General features: G+C 43.4%; 1 protein-coding gene across 1 annotated transcript in view; it reads left to right on the top strand.

Annotated features, from left to right (window-relative positions):
- The window catches only part of LOC147701364 (B-cell receptor CD22-like), a 351,247-nt gene that overhangs the window by 12,947 nt on the left and 319,065 nt on the right, over positions 1-19,235 (top strand). The window contains exon 2 of the mRNA XM_086930064.1: positions 4,647-4,744. Coding sequence (XP_086786190.1) covers positions 4,647-4,744 — 98 coding nt within the window. The remainder of the gene's footprint in view (positions 1-4,646; positions 4,745-19,235) is intronic.

The following is a 19,235-nucleotide window of genomic DNA, read 5'->3' as shown; positions in this document are numbered from 1 at the left end:
CAGAGCCAGCCTCCAGGAAGGAATGAAGGCCGTCGTGGAATGGATGAAGCTCAGCAGTCTAAAGCTGAACTCAGACAATACGGAAGTGCTCATCCTCGGACCATCGCCCTCCGCCTGTGACGACTCCTGGTGGCCACCTGCCCTGGGCACCGCCCCCAAACCCACAGACCACGCAAGCAACATGGGCTTCATACTGGACTCCTCCCTCACGATGACCAAGCAAGTCAACGCCGTCTCATCGTCCTGTTTCAACACCCTGCGCATGCTCCAAAAAATCTTCCAAAGGATCCCCACCGCAGCCAGGAAAACAGTCACCCAAGCCCTCGTCACCAGCCACCTAGACTACGGAAATACCCTCTACGCCGGAACCACAGCCAAGCTACAGAAAAGATTACAGCGCATACAGAACGCCTCAGCAAGACTCATCCTGGACATCCCCCGCAACAGCCACATCTCTGCCCATCTGAGAAATCTGCACTGGCTCCCCATCAGCAAGAGAGTCACATTCCGACTCCTCACCCACGCACACAAGGCTCTCCACGATGTGGGCCTCAACAACCGCCTCGCATTCTAAACGCCAACCCGCCAGCTCCGCTCCGCCAGCCTCGCCCTGGCCACCATCCCACGCATTCGCAACGCCACCGCCGGAGGAAGATCCTTCTCCCACCTGGCAGCCAAGACATGGAACTCCCTCCCCACCCACCTCCGGCTGACACAGGACCATCTCGCCTTCAGGAAGCTCAAGACCTGGCTGTTCGAGCAGTAGCGCCCCCCCCCCCCCAGCGCCTTGAGACCCTAACGGGTGAGTAGCGCACTTTACAAATTCCTTGATTGATTGATTCATTGATTGTAGCTCAAACAAGAATTCAACCTACTGACCGATGCAGTCACTTCTAGGGATCCTGGATTCAAATGAAGCAGGTCTAATCTTCCTTATTCAGACAGAAGGCAGGCCTATTTCGGAATCTTCCACAGGTTCTGATAAGAGGTTGTTTTATAGCCAGGTCAGCCTGTTTGTTGGGCTCACTCTTTGTCTACCCCTTACCTGGTTGAGGTCATTTCTTCCCCTTCCCATGGGTTTGTTTCCAAACTGTCCAGGGTGACAAAGGATAGGCTGGCCCAGGTGTGAGTTCCATTTGCAAGTGACAGGGCTAGCCACTTCAGAAGTTAGGGAAGAGGCAGGCAGAAGCCCTTAGGCTACAATTTTAATCTCTTGAATGGCTGAATAGAAATCCCCAGGTCATCCTGCTCAGATGAGGCCCTGCCCAACACCCAACTCTCTTTTGTTACCTGTCTGTTAGGAATACACATCAAATTACAAGTGAGTCATTAACATGCATTTAGCCAAGGAGACTGACAGAAAGGTACATTTGGTTTAGGCAGGAAAAGTGTTCTTTTCAGAATCGTAATTTAAAATCCATCTTTACTTTTGAAGAGTATTTTAAGTTACAATTCATATGAGTGGAAGACGTATTTCTCTATCTGTTTCCAAACCGAAGTCATCACTAAGGTAACCCAGTGTTAGTCTACAGAAGAGGTAGCCTTCCTACAGTGAAAGACAATTTTGGGATTTTGTCATTGTCACAACAAGTAAGACTTAAGTATGTGTGTCCTACTTTATAGATATAAAGCACTCTGACCTTAGGAGTGACTTATAAGTATTAAACAGAAAGATTATGGCCTGGCAAAAGGGTTTATTTTGCACATCAAAAAGGCAGTTTAAAAATGCACTCACAGGCTGTCGGGAAAGACCTGGAGACATATTTTGTAGGGCTACTGTAATGAGTGTTGCAACCAAGTGATGACATATAAATTTCAGAGCCAAGGTAATGGTAGCACCATATAATAGGAATGTATAAGTAAAATAAAGGACCATTTAGTGTATAACAATTTTACCATGTTTAGAAGGGAGAACACAAGCACTTTAAACCTGTTCAGCTGGAGTAAAGCATGCAGAGTCCAAATGCCAACAAAAACGGTTTACAAAAAACAGAGTAGTGAAGACCAAACACGTCTGGGGGAATACCACACCAAAGCTGTCAGCTTTTTTGTCATCAGAGGTACCTATCCAAACTACTATTAATATGTTCAGGAATTTATGTACAATGGTTTCTAATTCCTAAAATAAAAACACATAGTATCCATGAGTCTTATTTCCATGTTTGACCTCTCAGCTACTAGAACACAATTTTTACTCATGGCTCTTTTCATACCTAAATGGACAGCAGGTATTTCTATCTGATGGGCAGCTGTGTCTGAGCAGAGAGAATTTACAGCAAGGACTGTGTGCATTTTACATGGGAAAATTGGCCTACATCAAATTGTCACATTTAATTTCCTTGTAAGTCCCTAGTAAACGGAACTATGTGCTCCCTGAGCCTGTAAATTAAATGCTACTAGTGGTCTGTAGTTCATATTTTGTGTCACACATGAAACTGACCTTTTAAAACATGCCTCAGGCCTACCACTGCAGTCTGTAATGCAGTTTTACACTGCCAATTCAACCTGGGAAAATAAACCTTTTGCCAGGCCTAACCCTTTTTTTCAGTACTTATGGTAGCTCTAAAGTCTCATGGGGCAGGGTGCATTGTATTTAAAAAGTAGGACATGTGAGTTTAAGTTTTACATGCCCTGACAGTGAAAAACTCCCAATTACGTTTTCCACTGCAGTAAGGCGATCTCTACCATAGATGTAGACTGGGTTATCGTGTTACACTTAATAAGTGCTAACATCAGATTGGGAGAGGATATAGATATGCTGTTTAAACTCAAATGAATTGCAATTTAAAATCCTTTGATAAAGTCAGATTTAAGAGCATTATTCTGAATATATTACTTTCGATAAGTAGGCATTTTTCTACCCAGTCGATCTGTGCCTTTCTGCTAGAGTCTTGGGTCACATGACTGTGGATGCTCTGCTGTTGTAGATTGTGTATTTCTTCCAGACAGTGAGACAAATGACTCCTAGGTGTGAGGGGATAGGGTCTACATGTCAAGGTAGCTGGAGTGGAGCTGTACATGTTCTGGTTACATTTCAAAGGGTATTTTCTGCACTGCACAGAAAGGAACATGACACCAAATCTGCCCTTGCCATTGCCACGCTAGACAGTTTGGAGTCAGGACCAGGGGAAGAGGAAGATCTGACCAGACATGGTTTGGGGGTAGGAGAGTGAATGCACCCACAGAACGGCTGGCATCAAGTCTAAAAATAGGCTCTTCATACCCTTTCATCAAAACACTCCTAGGACTGTAGAAGTTTCACAAGAAGAAGTGCCCTGCTGCTGTAAGGACTGCTTGCTGTCTGAAGAAGACTGCTTGCCTTAAACCCAGGCTACCCACAGTAAATCCAAAGGTTAGTTGGATGACTTCCTTCATAAGCTACAGGGACATAATTAGCTACCAGAGGCCTCCCTGCAACTGCCCGGATGACAAGCACCAACTGGACCTGCCTGAGCCCTGCTACTGCCCTCTGCTGGAGTAAGTCCTGGCCCAAAAAGTGCCCCCAGGTCTTGGACCTTTGGTTATCATTCGTGTGAAAGATGAAAATTGTGAAGGTTGAGCTACTTGCAACCCCAAAGTGACCTCTTTTAGCCACCCCTACAACTGCCAATGCAAAGCCCTTGCAGGAGATGCTATTTGCGCAAACAATGACTACCAATGATAACCACCAATTGGAGAACTTACAGCAAATGCCCACAACGATAAACTAAATTGAGGCTCCAACGATGACAGTGTGCAACTTTCGACCTGCCCCTCGTACCAGTACCCTCTTCCTTGAGGCCACTTCAAACACGAACGTTACTTTTTCTGCTTACTTTGAGAAGGTACACTTCAGCAGTATTATCCTATTCTCTGTCTTCAACCCGTGCTCCATCGCAGTTGACCTTAACTTGTGACTTTCTCCCAGACTAGAGAGACCAGGTAACCGTGAGTGGTGTGTTGTGCTTTTTGATGCTATTTTCACTTAAAATGTAAAAGAAATTATTATCTCCAGCTCTACTAACTTTCTTTTGATTGTTTTGGTGCCATTTTATTTATTACAGTTTAATCTATTTTTTAATAGATTGTTTGTGTTGTCGTTTCACTTTATTACTGTTTGTGTGTTTTATAATTATTTTATAAATTGCCTCTAAGATAAGCCTGAATGCTTTGCACCAAACATAAAGAGGTTTAAGCATTGGTATTTTAAATACTTTTGTGGTTCACCCTGACATGGATTGTATTTATATTTAGAGTGGGGCTTCCACTCCTCTCAAATAATAACCCAATTTCTTATTATTGGAAACAACCACATATGAATATAGCCCCACCAATCAACACTTCAAATGGCAGATAATCTTAATGATGGTGCCATTCACATACGTGCATTCCTTAATAGAAGTTACTATCCACGATGTGGCATTTTATGTACAATGTACACCACATTTACATATTGAGTCCTGTGATGTCTAATTTGGAAACAGTATTCTCACACCATCTAATTGAAGTATCCATACAAGTACTTTAATCATGAAATAAAAACATGCATTCCTCATAAATAAAATGAAAATGTACATTGTATTGTCCCGCTCTTAATAAATGCAATGAAAATTGTTTCATGGAGTGCATACTTATTCTTTCATAATTGACTATTGTCTCTATTGCAGCACTTCCAAGTATAGTACCAGCGTTATTGAGGAGCTAGGCTTTATGCAGTATTCCATGGCGCTTACAAGAAGGCTTTTTCTGACCATCCTGCTACAAGGTAATGCAATTTTGTACTATAAATGACCCGCTAAAAATGTGTCCAATGTCTCCGCCAACATAAAATGTTTAGTTATATTTTCAGGGGTATTTAGTACTGCTGTTTCCCTTTGTCACTGATTCAATTGCGACCTCTGATTTTATAATCACCTAGAACATTAGTTCCCTTGTTATTCTTTAAACTGTATTTCTAGTTTAGGTACAAAGTACAATACATCCATTCTACTGAGAAAGAACATGATATTGAACTTTTTCATTCAACAAATCTTATATTATTTCTAAAGAGTAGTAGAATCACGAGAGACAACAGTGAAAAATTGCAACTGTGTTTACGTCACTATTGGGTGGTATAGACAGTTCCAACAATAAATCTTTACAGCAAAAACATTCATCTTAGGGAGTTTCATCTTTTAGGACACAGTTTTGAAATAAGAAATTAAAAAGTTGATGGTGGCACAGTGTGCATAGGGTGAATGTGGTGAGGGAAACAGAAGATGATAGTGCCATAATTGTCCAAGTAAAATCTAATGTGAGCATGCGCAGTAAATGTCTGATAGGTTTCTAAGGCCTGCATTGTGCACGTTCGTGTAGATTTATTCAAATGGGGTAGGTGTTAATGGTGTTTCTATCCCTATCTCTAAATATCGGCTGTTCTCATCAGGACGTAATGTTGTAAAAGTGCATCTAAATAGGAGTCCAACTTGGTCAAAAAGATCCTAATGACTCATCGGTTGGATACAAATGCACTATCTGATGAAATCGGGACCTCACAGCATAAGTGAAGTTTGTTTCCGACAGGAATCTCAATTCAAGTCTGATACAAACTTCACTTATTTGTGTCGTACAGGAATATCAATTCAAGTCTGACACAAACTTCTCTTATGTGTGTCCGACAGGAATATCAATTCATGTCTGATACAAACATCACTTATTTGTGTCCGACAGGAATATAAATTCAAGTCTGACACATACTTCACTTATGTGTGTCCAACAGGAATATCAATTCATGTCTGATACAAACTTCACTTATTTGTGTCCGACAGGAATATCAATTCAAGTCTGACACAAACTTCACTTATATGTGTCCGAGAGGAAAATCAATTCAAGTCTGACACAAACTTCACTTATTTGTGTCCGACAGGAACATCAATTCAAGTCTGACACAAACTTCACTTATTTGTGTCCAACAGGAATATCAATTCAAGTCTGACACAAACTTCACTTATGTGTGTCCGACAGGAATATCAATTCATGTTTGATACAAACTTCACTTATTTGTGTCCGACAGGAATATCAATTCAAGTCTGACACAAACTTCACTTATTTGTGTCCGACAGGAATATCAATTCAAGTCTGATACAAACTTCACTTATGTGTGTCCGACAGGAATATCAATTCATGTCTGATACAAACTTCACTTATTTGTGTCCGAAAGGAATATCAATTCAAGTCTGAAACAAACTTCACTTAAGTGTGTCCGACAGGAATATCAATTCATGTCTGATACAAACTTCACTTATGTGTGTCCGACAGGAATATCAATTCATGTCTGATATAAACTTCACTTATTTGTATCCGACAGGAATATCAATTCATGTCTGACACAAACTTCACTTATGCTGTGAGGACCAATGCAAGTATCCCCCTATGTACCTACGTGCTATCTATCCATTTGCAAGCTCGTGAAATATTGTTCACACATTACTAGGGGCCTGATTCACAAAGGTAAACTTACACTTTTGTGTAAGTTTACAATTGTTTGTTATGCACGAAGGACTTTAGGAGTGCTATCTTTATGAGTGTTGAGTCCCTGTACATAAACAGACCAGAGGCTCTGCACTGGGAAAGATACTACTCATAAGTCTCTTTGTGAATAGCAAACAATCGTAAACTTATACGAAAGTGTAGGTTTTACTTTGTGAATCCGGCCCTCAGTGCCTGCACTCCACATTGCAGGTTTTGTCACCTTCCTGCACATAAACAATCATGAAAAAATTGGGATTTGCAATTTCTATGTGTGTTGCACAATGCAGCACACATAGAAGGTTCAAATCACCATTTGTGATTGTTTATTTGCAGGAAGGGAAACATTTCTGCACATAAACAATTATTCCCTCAGCGCAGGTGCCCTTGCACTATAGTGCAAGGGCACCTGTGTTGGAGCAAGCAGCTTAATTTGGCGCCAGCACTAGGGAAAATGGAGGGATATGCCGTATCTTAGCAAATACGGCTCATCCCTGCATTTTCGGAATGGCAAAGTGCGGCGTTAGCAATTTATGCTTAACGCCATGCTCCACCATTCCCTTGTAAATATGCCCCTACATGCTATCTTAAATGTAGCGCTGCACCCTGATAGAAAATAAAACTCAATTGTCCAAGTTTCTAGGTTCTTCTTCATTTTGAATTCTAGAAAGCTGTTATGTATTCTAATTGTTACAGCCTTAACCAATGCGTTTCATTCACAACAGTGAACATTTTCAGGGCTTTCCAATTCAACTGACAATAATCTATTAAGCCTTCCACAAGCACCAAATTACATACAGACTCCTTTTCTTTCTGATCCAAAGAATAATTCTTCCTTTGATAGTTTCAAAATTGCATATTATATGCCAAAATCTGCATATTTTGGATTTGGCCAATCTCACCCTGGACAGCAAAATCCGTGTCCCACATCCAAACGGGCACTCAGCACATAAGTAGTCCACAACTACATGTCCAATCTTGACTTTTACATATAAACTAATATAAAAGTTCTTCCCTCCCTTCTAATATATATGTGACTTCTAAAGTAAGCATATAGAGCTCTAAAGCAAGGTGCTGTATAGTAAAAAGTAGGATGAGTGTTTTAATATGTACCAGCAGTTAAAACTGCAAATTGTTGTTTTTGCCATGGAAAGGCTAGTAGCCCTGTTAGCAAGTACAGGTGTTACTAAAGTTGGAACTTCAAGGTATGTCCAAGCCCTTGCTTCCCAAGTCAAATTGAATGTATGTTTAGAAAGTCCCGACTATGTTGCCCAAGATTTCTAGAAGCCATCATCAGATGCAAGCCACAAGACAGCCTTCTGCCCTCCTGGGGAGAAGTATAATTGACTCACAGGAAAGGTCACAATAGAGGGTTGAAAGAGGTGCTACCTTTCCCTGGCAGGAAGTGACATAGGATGTGAGCCCAAAAGGAGCGCTTTAAAGGGAACATTGGCTTCAAAGGGCAAATGGTAGATTCCCACGAGAGGGGCTTTTATTTTGTTCTAGTAGACAGGTTAATATCAGGGACAGAAAGGGGGAAAGAGTTGCAAAACAAGTTTTCTTTTTGGCAAGTAGCCCTCAGGTAGCCACACCTCTATGGTGGGCTATCAAGCTCCACACTGTCAGAGGGGTTCTGCTCTCTTGTGTGAGGGAAGAATAATGCACTCAGAGATAGCTAAATGCAATAAATTAGAAGTGGTTATCAGGCAGAAGGGGTCCAAGTAGTCCATTGGCTAGTAGTTTCCACATCTACAGGGTAAGTTGTGGGCATAAAAGTTGCACTCCTGACAAACAGACCTCAGATCACATTTGTACTGAAGAGATGACTGAAGACGGACTGTTCTGCTGGTCCCTTGATCTGAAAAATGGAGGCTGCACCAAAGGCACGTCTTTATTTGCTGTTTCTTGGCTAGCAAAGAGATGACTGCATCTGTGCTGCCCTGCTAAAGGAAAAGTTATCCCCAAGCCCCACGCAGAAGAGGGGAACTTTAAGAGTCCTTTGACTGACTTCCTGTTACAGCACTAGTGCGACAAAACCTGAAGAAGCCGCCTTGGCAAAGGTGGTAGTTACAACTGTCTGTTTGCCACTACTCACTGTGAGGTTCCGTGACGATTTGAACCCGTGTTTTCAATATTGTCGGAAATACATAATATTGGTATCAGCGAACCGCAAATGATCCATTTAGCATATCCTGGTGTTTTCGCTATGCTACGAGCAAGAGTACTCCTGTTACAAACATATTTCCGATCTACCCATGGCATCCATCTTAGATCATGGCAGCCATTTTGTGTTTCTTGCCCTCACATACGCAATAACCTCTGATCACTTCATTTCAATTAAGGACACATAGCCTTAGCCGACGATTCACCTTTTTAGTGACATGTGCACCTTAGAACAGAACACGCTGTAGCTGCATGACTCGACAAAGGCTGCCTCCTCTGCCCGAGGCTAGTCCTGCTATACTGGTTCTTGTGGTCGTTGGCCTGATCATGATTAGGCGGCCGAAGCTGGTAGCCTTGCCCATTTACAACCCACAAACATCCCCTATCCTGCTTTTCTATCTTCTGCACCTGGCTCTGCTCCTTTCCTTCTAGGCCTTTATTAGGGGGAGGTAACGAAATTTACGATGAGGCGGTCCGGGTCTTGAATAGAAAGTTGACATGAGATTATGATGGAAAAGTGGGAACCCCTCGTTCGTAATGTTTTGACATCAGATATTGTCGACGATTCCTGTGCAACACCAAATATTTATTGTTTAGGACACAAAGGTTTGGGAATGTACTAACATGTGAAGAATTTGCCTGAAGCCCAATTTTTAGTATATAAGGAGCAACCCTCTTTGTACAAATCGAACAGGCTCCTAGACACTGCCCATGCGTAGTTTCTGTGACTTCTGTGTCCCTGCAGTAATAAACCTTTGGTCTTTGACGCCACCATCGAGAAGCCCGTGTTTCTGTTTATTTGTGCACCAAGACAGGTGGAACTCCGGGGTCTTCGGGTGTTGTTCCCTGACACCTCTGGACTGAACCAAAAAGTCCAGAACTCCAATTGGCGCCCAATGTGGGGCGACGTCATTCGGTACCGGTCCAAAAGCCTGAAGAGTTCGAGAAGCTTCGTGTGAAGATTCCTGAGGGAGGCGCCCCACTTCATCGATCCCGGCATATCGCAAAAGTGGCCTGAAGTTCTCTTCCACGAGGGTTCCCGTTCGGACGGCTGCAGTGGGCCGTTGCCTTGACCGTCGCCCTGTCTTGGACCCGAGGTGCAGTCCTTAGTACGGCGAAACGTGACGGGTTTCTCCTTGGTTCCGTCTTCAGTACCTCAGTTAAGTATTTAGTGGTTGCTCTTTGGTTACTTCGTGAGGGTTGTTAAAATCCTTTTTGGTTCTTGGTTTGGTTTGGTTTCGTAAGATTATCACTGGTTGTTCTGGTTACGATAATCTATTTGGTTTAGTTTGGGTATCGATACATCAGTTCGCTTTTGGTAGGCCTAAGTTCTTGGTTCAAGTGCACATATCTGTTTCTTGTTTTGTTTGTTTTGTGTACCGGATTACAAAATGGTAAGTCGGAAAAATTGTATGTTGTCTTGTTTTGGTTGCAACAGTGATTCACGATTGGAGGACTCATGTCTGGTTCCTCCGATTGGGACTCCTCTATATGATTTGTATTGTAAGTTTGGTGTGGGTCCTATATCTTATAATGAGGTGTGGGTCCGCTATACGAAAAGGGATGGTGTCCTTAGTTGGCCACTGCATGGTAGTTTTGAACCAGAAATCCTTGATAATTTAGAAGCGAAATTGTTTAGGAAGAAAGCCCGGCCGGCAATGTTTGATTCTTTCCGTTATTGGCGAAAAGAATCCAAACAGAGAGAAATTAAAAGGTTGAAGAAAGAACAAAAAGAGCAAGAGTTGACTTTAGAACAGGCTGTTAAGCAGCTGCAAGTCAACGAGTCTGAGAAGGCCGTAGAGGTGGCCATTAGAGAGCATAATTTAGCGATCGACAAGTGCTATCCTGCCTTGCCATCGAAAACAACTAAGATCATAGAGGATTCCGAAAACGATCCTCTGTTGTCTTACTTGTTACAGTCACCTCCACCGTATGCACAAGGTGCTACGGCTCCGCCTGTACCGAATGTTCAATTGCCGGTTGCTGGACAACCTGGTATTCCTGCTCCTGCACCTCAGAATCAAGCTCCTGTACCTCCTATAATTAATGTGAATATTCCTTCGGCACCTCCACTCCCTGGGTTGCCGGCTTCTTTACCTATACCTGTATCGCTTACACCTCCTGTTTCACAAGCTGTCTTACCTGATACTCCTACTGTCCCGCTATCTATTCCTACTGCTTCTGTGTTCTCTACATCTGCTAGTATTATGACTCCGCTTACTGTTCGTCGAAGAATCACTGATTCCGTCTCTAATATTCTGTCTCCTTTCTATAAAACCTTAATTAAGACTCCTGCCTCTGACTCTGTACAGAGACGCAGTCAGCTTCCAAGCACTGAGGAACGGGGAATCTTGGATTCCACGGCTCTTAGATGGATTTCGAAGAGTAGGAGATATAGTACGAGAGATGTACTAGATACTTTTATGCAGTGGAAGGAACCAACGCAACAATATGTTTTTGACGAAATGTGCTCCCTGTTGCGTGATGAATTAGAAGAAGATGATTCTGAATCGAACCTAGAAGAATTAATTAATGTTCAAAAAGAGTTTGCTGCAGGTATGATAGTAGGTCAAGATATAAAAGAAGCAATGGAACTGATTTTAAGTTTTAGAAATGATCCATCTCTTCGTTCACCGAGAGACTTAGAGAAAAGTAGTACGAAGCGGACTGGCCAATATCCAATGAGGGAGGTTCCTCCAATTTGGCGCGAAGCTGTGCAAGCTGATGCTATTAATGGTATCGCAGCCGCTCCGGCACAATTCCAGAGAGTGTGGATACACATTCCTTGGAAGCGAGCCGAAGCATTGGCAGTAAAGCAGGCCTTGCCAGATCCGCGTAAGAATCCTGCTGGATATTATAAGGAGTTAGCACAAACAGTTGAGGCTTGTGTTATGAATCTAGCGGACATCGACATGTTATTTGGGAATGTAGTTCCGCAACCAATTTGGGCTAAAATTCGTAGGGAGAATCATCCAGTTGCCCTAGGTGGTGATTGGGCAGCTATCATTGCAGCAGATGGTCAGAAAATAGGTGGTTCCAAACCCGAACCTCTAATTGCTAATCTTCCAGGTAGGATAATCGACTTAATGAAGACTCTGATGCCAGCATTGCGCGTTAACTGGGACAAGTTGTCCGCATGCAGGCAGAAGAAAGACGAAAGTGTCTCCGACTTCTTCACAAGGTTCGAAGAGACTTTTGTAGATCATAGTGGTCAGGATATGAGCACAGAAGGAGGACAGAGATTATTTGTCGATAAATTTGTACACAACTTGCTACCAGAGCTCTGCAACAAATTGAAAGATTCCGAGAGTGCGTGGGCTGTCTCTACTACTGCGCAAATACTTGCAACTGCACAGTATTATGAAAATAGGGATAAAGAGGAGAAAGAGAAATCAGATAAGAAAACGAAAGATTTAAAAACTAAAGTTCTTTTGCAACAGGCGTATCCGCCTCGCATGAATCAAAATAATACACAGCAAGGATCGTATCAAAGGACAGATTATAGTTCGCCGAGGCCACAATATCAATGGAATCAGTGTGCGTACTGTAAGAAAGAGGGTCATTATAAGAATGAGTGTCCAGTCTTAGCGCAAAATAATGCAGCAGCAGCTCAGAGAGGTCGTGGTGGTTTTGTGCAGAATTCTAGAGGACGAGGACGAGGTGCTATGCCTCCACAAACGAATGATCGCCCTTCCAATCACTTTGATCAACGAAATGGACAGTCTGCCCAACAAAATAGATCTCAGCAGTATCATGTTGAAGACTATTGTGAAGTGGATGAGGGATTTCAGAAAAATGGGTACTAGGACAGCCATGGACAGAGAGAGGGAGTAGTATCAGTTCCAGTGGATCAGAGTGGGCCTTATGTCGCAGTAGCAACATCAGGTGTAGTCGAACCGTTTCTGTTGGATACTGGTGCCGCAAAAAGTTCTATCATTCATGCGAAACTCCCTGGCGCACCTTTGTCCGGCTTAACGAATGTTTCTGTAGGTTTTTCAGGCGCCCCTGTTTACAACCCCATATCTGGTCCTTTGTCTCTTTCTGTTGGACCGTGTCAATTGAAAGCACCTTTGATTTTGACGACAGGTTGTAATGAAAATCTGCTTGGTTTAGACTTGTTAAAACGCCTATATGCGACATTGTACTGTTCTCCGGAAGGAGTACAGCTTACGTTGGGTAAAAGAATCACCTCTCCGATGTACTTGTCAATGAATGCACTCCCGCCAGAGCTGCGTTCGCTCCCTGATACTCTTTGGGCGACTGGTCCTAATGATGTAGGCCTTTTGGAAATACCACCATATGTAGTTACTTTGAAAACAAATGTAAAATTCCCACGAATTCCTCAATACAAGATTTCTAGTGAAGGTGAACATGCACTTTTATTGATCGTACAAGATTTGATTAAGAAGGGTGTGGTTGAAGAAACTAGAGGAAATGTCTGTAACAGTCCTGTATTACCGATTTTGAAACGCACTGACCCGACAAAGCCTCCAGTATATAGGTTTGTCATTGATCTCAGAGAGGTTAATAAGATTGTGGTTCCACAGTTCCCTGTGGTTCCAGACATCACTGCCTTGTTAACATTGATTCCTGCAACAGCCACATGGTTTTCAGTCATCGACTTGAAAAATGCCTTTTTCAGCATTCCGATAGCCGAGGAAAGCAGGGATATTTTCGGCTTCTCTCTAGGAGGTCGAAGCTTCAGGTTTAAACGCGCTCCACAAGGCTATTGTGAGAGTCCGTCCATTTACAGTCAGGCATTAAAAAGTCAGTTAGATTCTTTTGTACTTCCTCAAGGTTCTGCCCTAGTGCAGTATGTAGACGATCTTCTAGTGGCTGCCGATGACAAGGAAACTTGCAAAGCAGCTACGATCTCGTTATTGCATCATTTGTCTAATTTGAATCACAAGGTGTCACCTTCGAAATTGCAATACTGCTGCCAAGAAGTGACCTACCTAGGTCAACTCTTGTCAAAGGAGGGAAGGAAGTTGACCCCAGAGAGAATAAAAGCAATTACTCAGATGAGTGTTCCCCGCACTCAGAGAGAAGTACGTGCCTTTCTAGGTATTACCTCTTACTGTAGGCAGTGGATCCCAAATTTTTCTCTTTTAGCGAAACCATTGGTAGCTTTGACTGGGAAAAGTGTTCCGAGTCCGGTGCCATGGTCTGATGAATGTCAGGAGAGTTTTTCTGAGTTACGAAAAGCATTGTGTTCAGCTCCTGTATTGGGTACACCTGATTACAGCAAGCCATACACGCTCTACGTTCACGAGAGAGAAGGTTGCGCGTTGAGTGTTCTGACACAGAAATTTGGTGATAAACAACGCCCCTGTGCGTAATTTTCATCAACATTGGATCCGGTAGCTAGAGCGTTACCTAGTTGTTTGAGAGCTACAGCGGCAGCTGCGGCTTCCATTCGACAATCTGCTGGTTTGGTGATGAACAACATGTTAGTGGTTATGGTTCCTCATGCTGTGGATACACTCATGAACCGAACCAAGACACAACATCTTACCAGTGCGAGATTATCCGGCTACGAGCTGACACTGCTAGCGAGTCATATTCAGATCAAAAGATGCAATGTATTGAATCCAGCAACATTGTTGCCGGCTAATCAAGAGTCGAGTGATTCCGAGCCCCATGATTGCTGTTTTAGAACTGAGGAAGAGACAAAAGGACGAATTGATTTAAAAGACACTCCGTTGTCAGATCCAGATGGCACGTTGTATGTGGATGGGTCATGTTTTAAATTGGAGAATGGTGATGTGACTGCTGCTTATGCGGTAACGACTTTGAGAACGATTGTGGAGACTGCAAGAGTGAGTCAGAATTCTGCCCAAGCTGCAGAATTAATAGCTCTAACAAGAGCGTGTGTTTTAGCTAAGGGAAAGAGAGTGAATGTGTTCACAGATAGTCAGTACGCGTTTGGCGTGGCCCATAGTTTTGGCCGTTTGTGGAAAGAAAGAGGTTTCATTACGTCCCATGGGACTAAGATTCAACATGGTCAGTTAGTTAACGACTTGTTGGAATCTCTAACCTTGCCGATTGAAGTTGCAATTGTGAAATGCAGCGCTCATAAAGCAATCACGGATGATGTTGGTCGGGGGAATGCTTTTGCTGATGAAACTGCTAAACAGACAGCTAGAGATATGATGAGTAGAATGTATGTTGCTACGTCTACAAGATGGATTTCCGAGTCTGGAATGTGTGAGGACACAGTGGAAAGTGTGAAAGAGATTCAGAAAGAGGCAACTGAGGAGGAAAAACGTGCATGGAAAGGAAGTATGGGCAAGTTGGATTCAAGTGGGTGTTGGATTGATTTGTCGGAACAACAGCGTTGGATGTTGCCTGATGCGTATGTGCTTGCAGTGGTGACAATGGCACATGGAGTAGCGCACATAAGTTCTAAAGGAATCCGTAAAATGTTGGCTCCAGTCTGGAAGAATGATGGGATCAGTAAATGTGCAGAAAGAGTGGTGAAAAATTGTATGGTATGCCTGATGCATATTCCTGGCAAGGGAACCCCAACTCCTGCTGGTCACTTCGCTCCTCCTTCCTGCCCCTTTGAAGTAATTCAGCTAGATTTCATACACATGGATCGGTGTAATAATTTAAAATACGTTCTGGTGGTAGTTTGTGCTTTTTCCAGATGGATCGAAGCATATCCACTGAAGGAAAATACTGCCCTATCAACTGCCAAAATTCTTCTCAAAGAATATTTCCCTAGGTATGGAATGCCACGGATTGTATGGTCAGATAACGGAAGTGAGTTTATAGGGAAAGTTATGCAGAGTGTGTGTGCCGGTTTGAACATTAAACAAAAGTTCCACAGTGCAAACCATCCCCAGTCTGCTGGTTTAGTAGAGGGCTACAATGGCACCCTCAAACTAAAACTAGCTAAAATACAGGCATCCACAGGTTTATCCTGGCCAGACGCATTACCCTTGGCTTTGTTATCAACGAGAGCAACTGTACATTCTAGAGTAGGACTTAGTCCTTACGAAATTGTTTTTGGCCGTCCGGCAAATGTGTGGGGAGTGCCTAGGCCGAAAGAATTTTGTTCTCTAGAATATCCTATGTTGATCGATTACCTTTACCACTTAACTGCTAAATTGAGCCTTATTCACCAACAGGTTTTCGATGCATTGCCAAAGCCTCCGGAGAGTCCAGGGCATCAGCTGAAACCCGGCGACCACGTTGTGGTCCGAAATTTTACGAGGACAAAGAACCTTCAGCCCAAGTTTGTCGGCCCCTTCCAGGTGCTGCTTGCAACGAGAACTGCCGTTCGTGTGGCTGGACGTAAGCACTGGATACATGCAACTCATGTCAAACGTATACCTTTGCCACTTCCTTACGACGACTGGGTGAAGAAGGGAATTGGTGCCTCTGAATGCGAGCAAACACCGAAGTTTATCCCCTTCAGCGATGCCAAATTGATAACTGACACTCCGAACTCTGACTCTCTTCCCGAAAAGACTCCTTTGAACTCTGAACATTTGTCCACTGCATCAGAACAAACTCTAGCATCTGCGAACCTGAACACTGCAACAGCTACTAGTGATACGTTATTTGCCGATCAAACAGTTCCTGCAAAACAAAGATACAACTTACGACCTCGTAATATGGACAAATAAAGCAGGCAACTGCCTATTGTGATACTTTGAAATTTTGAACTTTTGCCTTCAGCCAGGAAGTTTGCTATTGTTTTATTGTTGTTTAAAATTGCCTTGCCGTCTGGGTAGCCGTAGGGTCGTGGCTGTGTGCCTAGTTGAATCCGCGGGGGTCTGACACAAGGTCGATCTTTCTGTTGGTTCTGGGAACTCCCAGGGCTGATAGAGGCATTTTCATCTACGTACACATCATCAGTGGTCGCGAGCGGATTGTAGAAGATGGAGCTTCCTGCGCTGCAACGAGAAAATGTGATTTATGTTCGCAGAAACAGACTTTACAAAATTCTTCATAGCAAATGCTTTTTGATACAATGTGCCATTACATTTTTGATTGTTTTGATAACGTTGGTGGGTGGAATCGTCTTTGGTATGAGTTTGATTTTTGTACCAGTAACTACAGTACCTCCCCTTGATCCTGCTACTTCTACTGTTTCTTCTATGCACTCTTTTCACTCGTTTCCTGAACATGAGCAAGCTCGACGCTCAGAATTCATCAATAACACTTTTGTACAGCTCTTGCACCAACACCAACTGGTAGTTAACACTACAGACTGCTGGGTGTGTGGCTTGATACCCCACACTATGGATAAAGGTATTCCCTATCTGGTTTTGCCTTTCAGCTATAATGGATCATTTCAGGCCTTTCAAACCATCTTTGCTTATGCCCTTGAAACCTATCCTCCGCGTCCACCACGTTCCACTAAATATAACTCTGTCAACAAAGCTTTAGTCCAGGGTATTATTGATATGATCAAGGATGTCAATAACACTCCATCTTACCCTAGAGACGAATTACAAGTATATTTGAGTTGGAATTCTTCAGAGTATCGCCTTAGTTTGGGAGAAAGCAAGCGTAAAAGCTCAACTCCAATCTGGGTTGTACCTCACCGAGGTCAGGTCTGTTTGCAAGGTAATGGGAGAAATCCAAGAGCTCAGCTAGGGAGGAGTGAGTGCATCGAAACTTACGTGTTTCCGTCTAGCTCCTCCCCTGCTTTTCTCACTGCTAGGGGCACCTACTTCATCTGTCAAGACAGAGCGTATACATGGTTGCCTGCTGACTTTTCAGGGTCATGTTATATTGCTCGGTTGTTGCCTCCAACATACACTGCTTCATCTGATTATCACAAAATCAGAGTAGCAAGAGGTGTCTTCAGCAAGGAAGATACCGCTGGTCAGGAAGCTGGAGACTTCTTCAAAGGTTTCCTTCCGTTCTGGGGGCCTATGGCCAATAGTAGAAACATACGTCAGCTAACACGGGTAGTTGAATCTACTATTACCGAAACTGCTGGTGCCCTTAGCAACTTGACAGCTGAGCTTCAGGCGGATAGACTCATGACGTTGCAGAACCGTATGGTTCTAGACGTAATACTTGCAGATCGAGGTGGGGTATGCAGAATGATCCAATCGAGCTGCTGTGTTTTTATTCCCAATAATGCTCCAACAGTTTATGAGGCGATCTCTAAGCTCCACAAGATTTCCGACTCTATTCATGTAGACAAGGGAAACTGGTCCTTCATGGAGTGGTTTTGGACTCTGATATCAGCGTGGGGATGGAAGGTTCTAATGGTCGTTGGTGTCATCTTAGTATTCCTATTCTCATGTTGCCTAATTATCCAGTGTGGTCCAGCTTTGTGTAGTCATTGTGCTGCAACCTGTTTTAGAAAACCACCTGCGTTTGGAGAAAAGGCACGAGAAAGGATGATGATACAACAACATGTCACTGACCTGATGAGCATAGAACTAGATTCTGACATAGACTGAGTAATTGCCTATGTAAGGGCAAAAGGAGGGTCTGAGGTTCCGTGACGATTTGAACCCGTGTTTTCAATATTGTCGGAAATACATAATATTGGTATCAGCGAACCGCAAATGATCCATTTAGCATATCCTGGTGTTTTCGCTATGCTACGAGCAAGAGTACTCCTGTTACAAACATATTTCCGATCTACCCATGGCATCCATCTTAGATCATGGCAGCCATTTTGTGTTTCTTGCCCTCACATACGCAATAACCTCTGATCACTTCATTTCAATTAAGGACACGTAGCCTTAGCCGACGATTCACCTTTTTAGTGACACGTGCACCTTAGAACAGAACACGCTGTAGCTGCATGACTCGACAAAGGCTGCCTCCTCTGCCCGAGGCTAGTCCTGCTATACTGGTTCTTGTGGTCGTTGGCCTGATCATGATTAGGCGGCCGAAGCTGGTAGCCTTGCCCATTTACAACCCACAAACATCCCCTATCCTGCTTTTCTATCTTCTGCACCTGGCTCTGCTCCTTTCCTTCTAGGCCTTTATTAGGGGGAGGTAACGAAATTTACGATGAGACGGTCCGGGTCTTGAATAGAAAGTTGACATGAGATTATGATGGAAAAGTGGGAACCCCTCGTTCGTAATGTTTTGACATCAGATATTGTCGACGATTCCTGTGCAACACCAAATATTTATTGTTTAGGACACAAAGGTTTGGGAATGTACTAACATGTGAAGAATTTGCCTGAAGCCCAATTTTTAGTATATAAGGAGCAACCCTCTTTGTACAAAACGAACAGGCTCCAAGACACTGCCCATGCGTAGTTTCTGTGACTTCTGTGTCCCTGCAGTAATAAACCTTTGGTCTTTGACGCCACCATCGAGAAGCCCGTGTTTCTGTTTATTTGTGCACCAAGACAGGTGGAACTCCGGGGTCTTCGGGTGTTGTTCCCTGACACCTCTGGACGGAACCAAAAAGTCCAGAACTCCAACTGAAGGCAGCCTGGCACACCAAACCCTGAAACTCAAAAGTTGCACCTGAGTATGCTTGATCTGGGAGAGTCATCAAAGTGCAGGTCCGACACTAGCTGCAGTTGAAAGGCACCACTGGTTTTGCTGTTACCGGAGACCAGTAGACAAGTGGCAACAATTTTTTCATGGTG

This window comes from Lissotriton vulgaris, chromosome 7 (genome assembly GCF_964263255.1).
Source record: "Lissotriton vulgaris chromosome 7, aLisVul1.2, whole genome shotgun sequence".
Classification (NCBI taxonomy): Eukaryota; Metazoa; Chordata; class Amphibia; order Caudata; family Salamandridae; genus Lissotriton; species Lissotriton vulgaris.
This window is presented reverse-complemented; position numbering and strand designations above follow the sequence as displayed.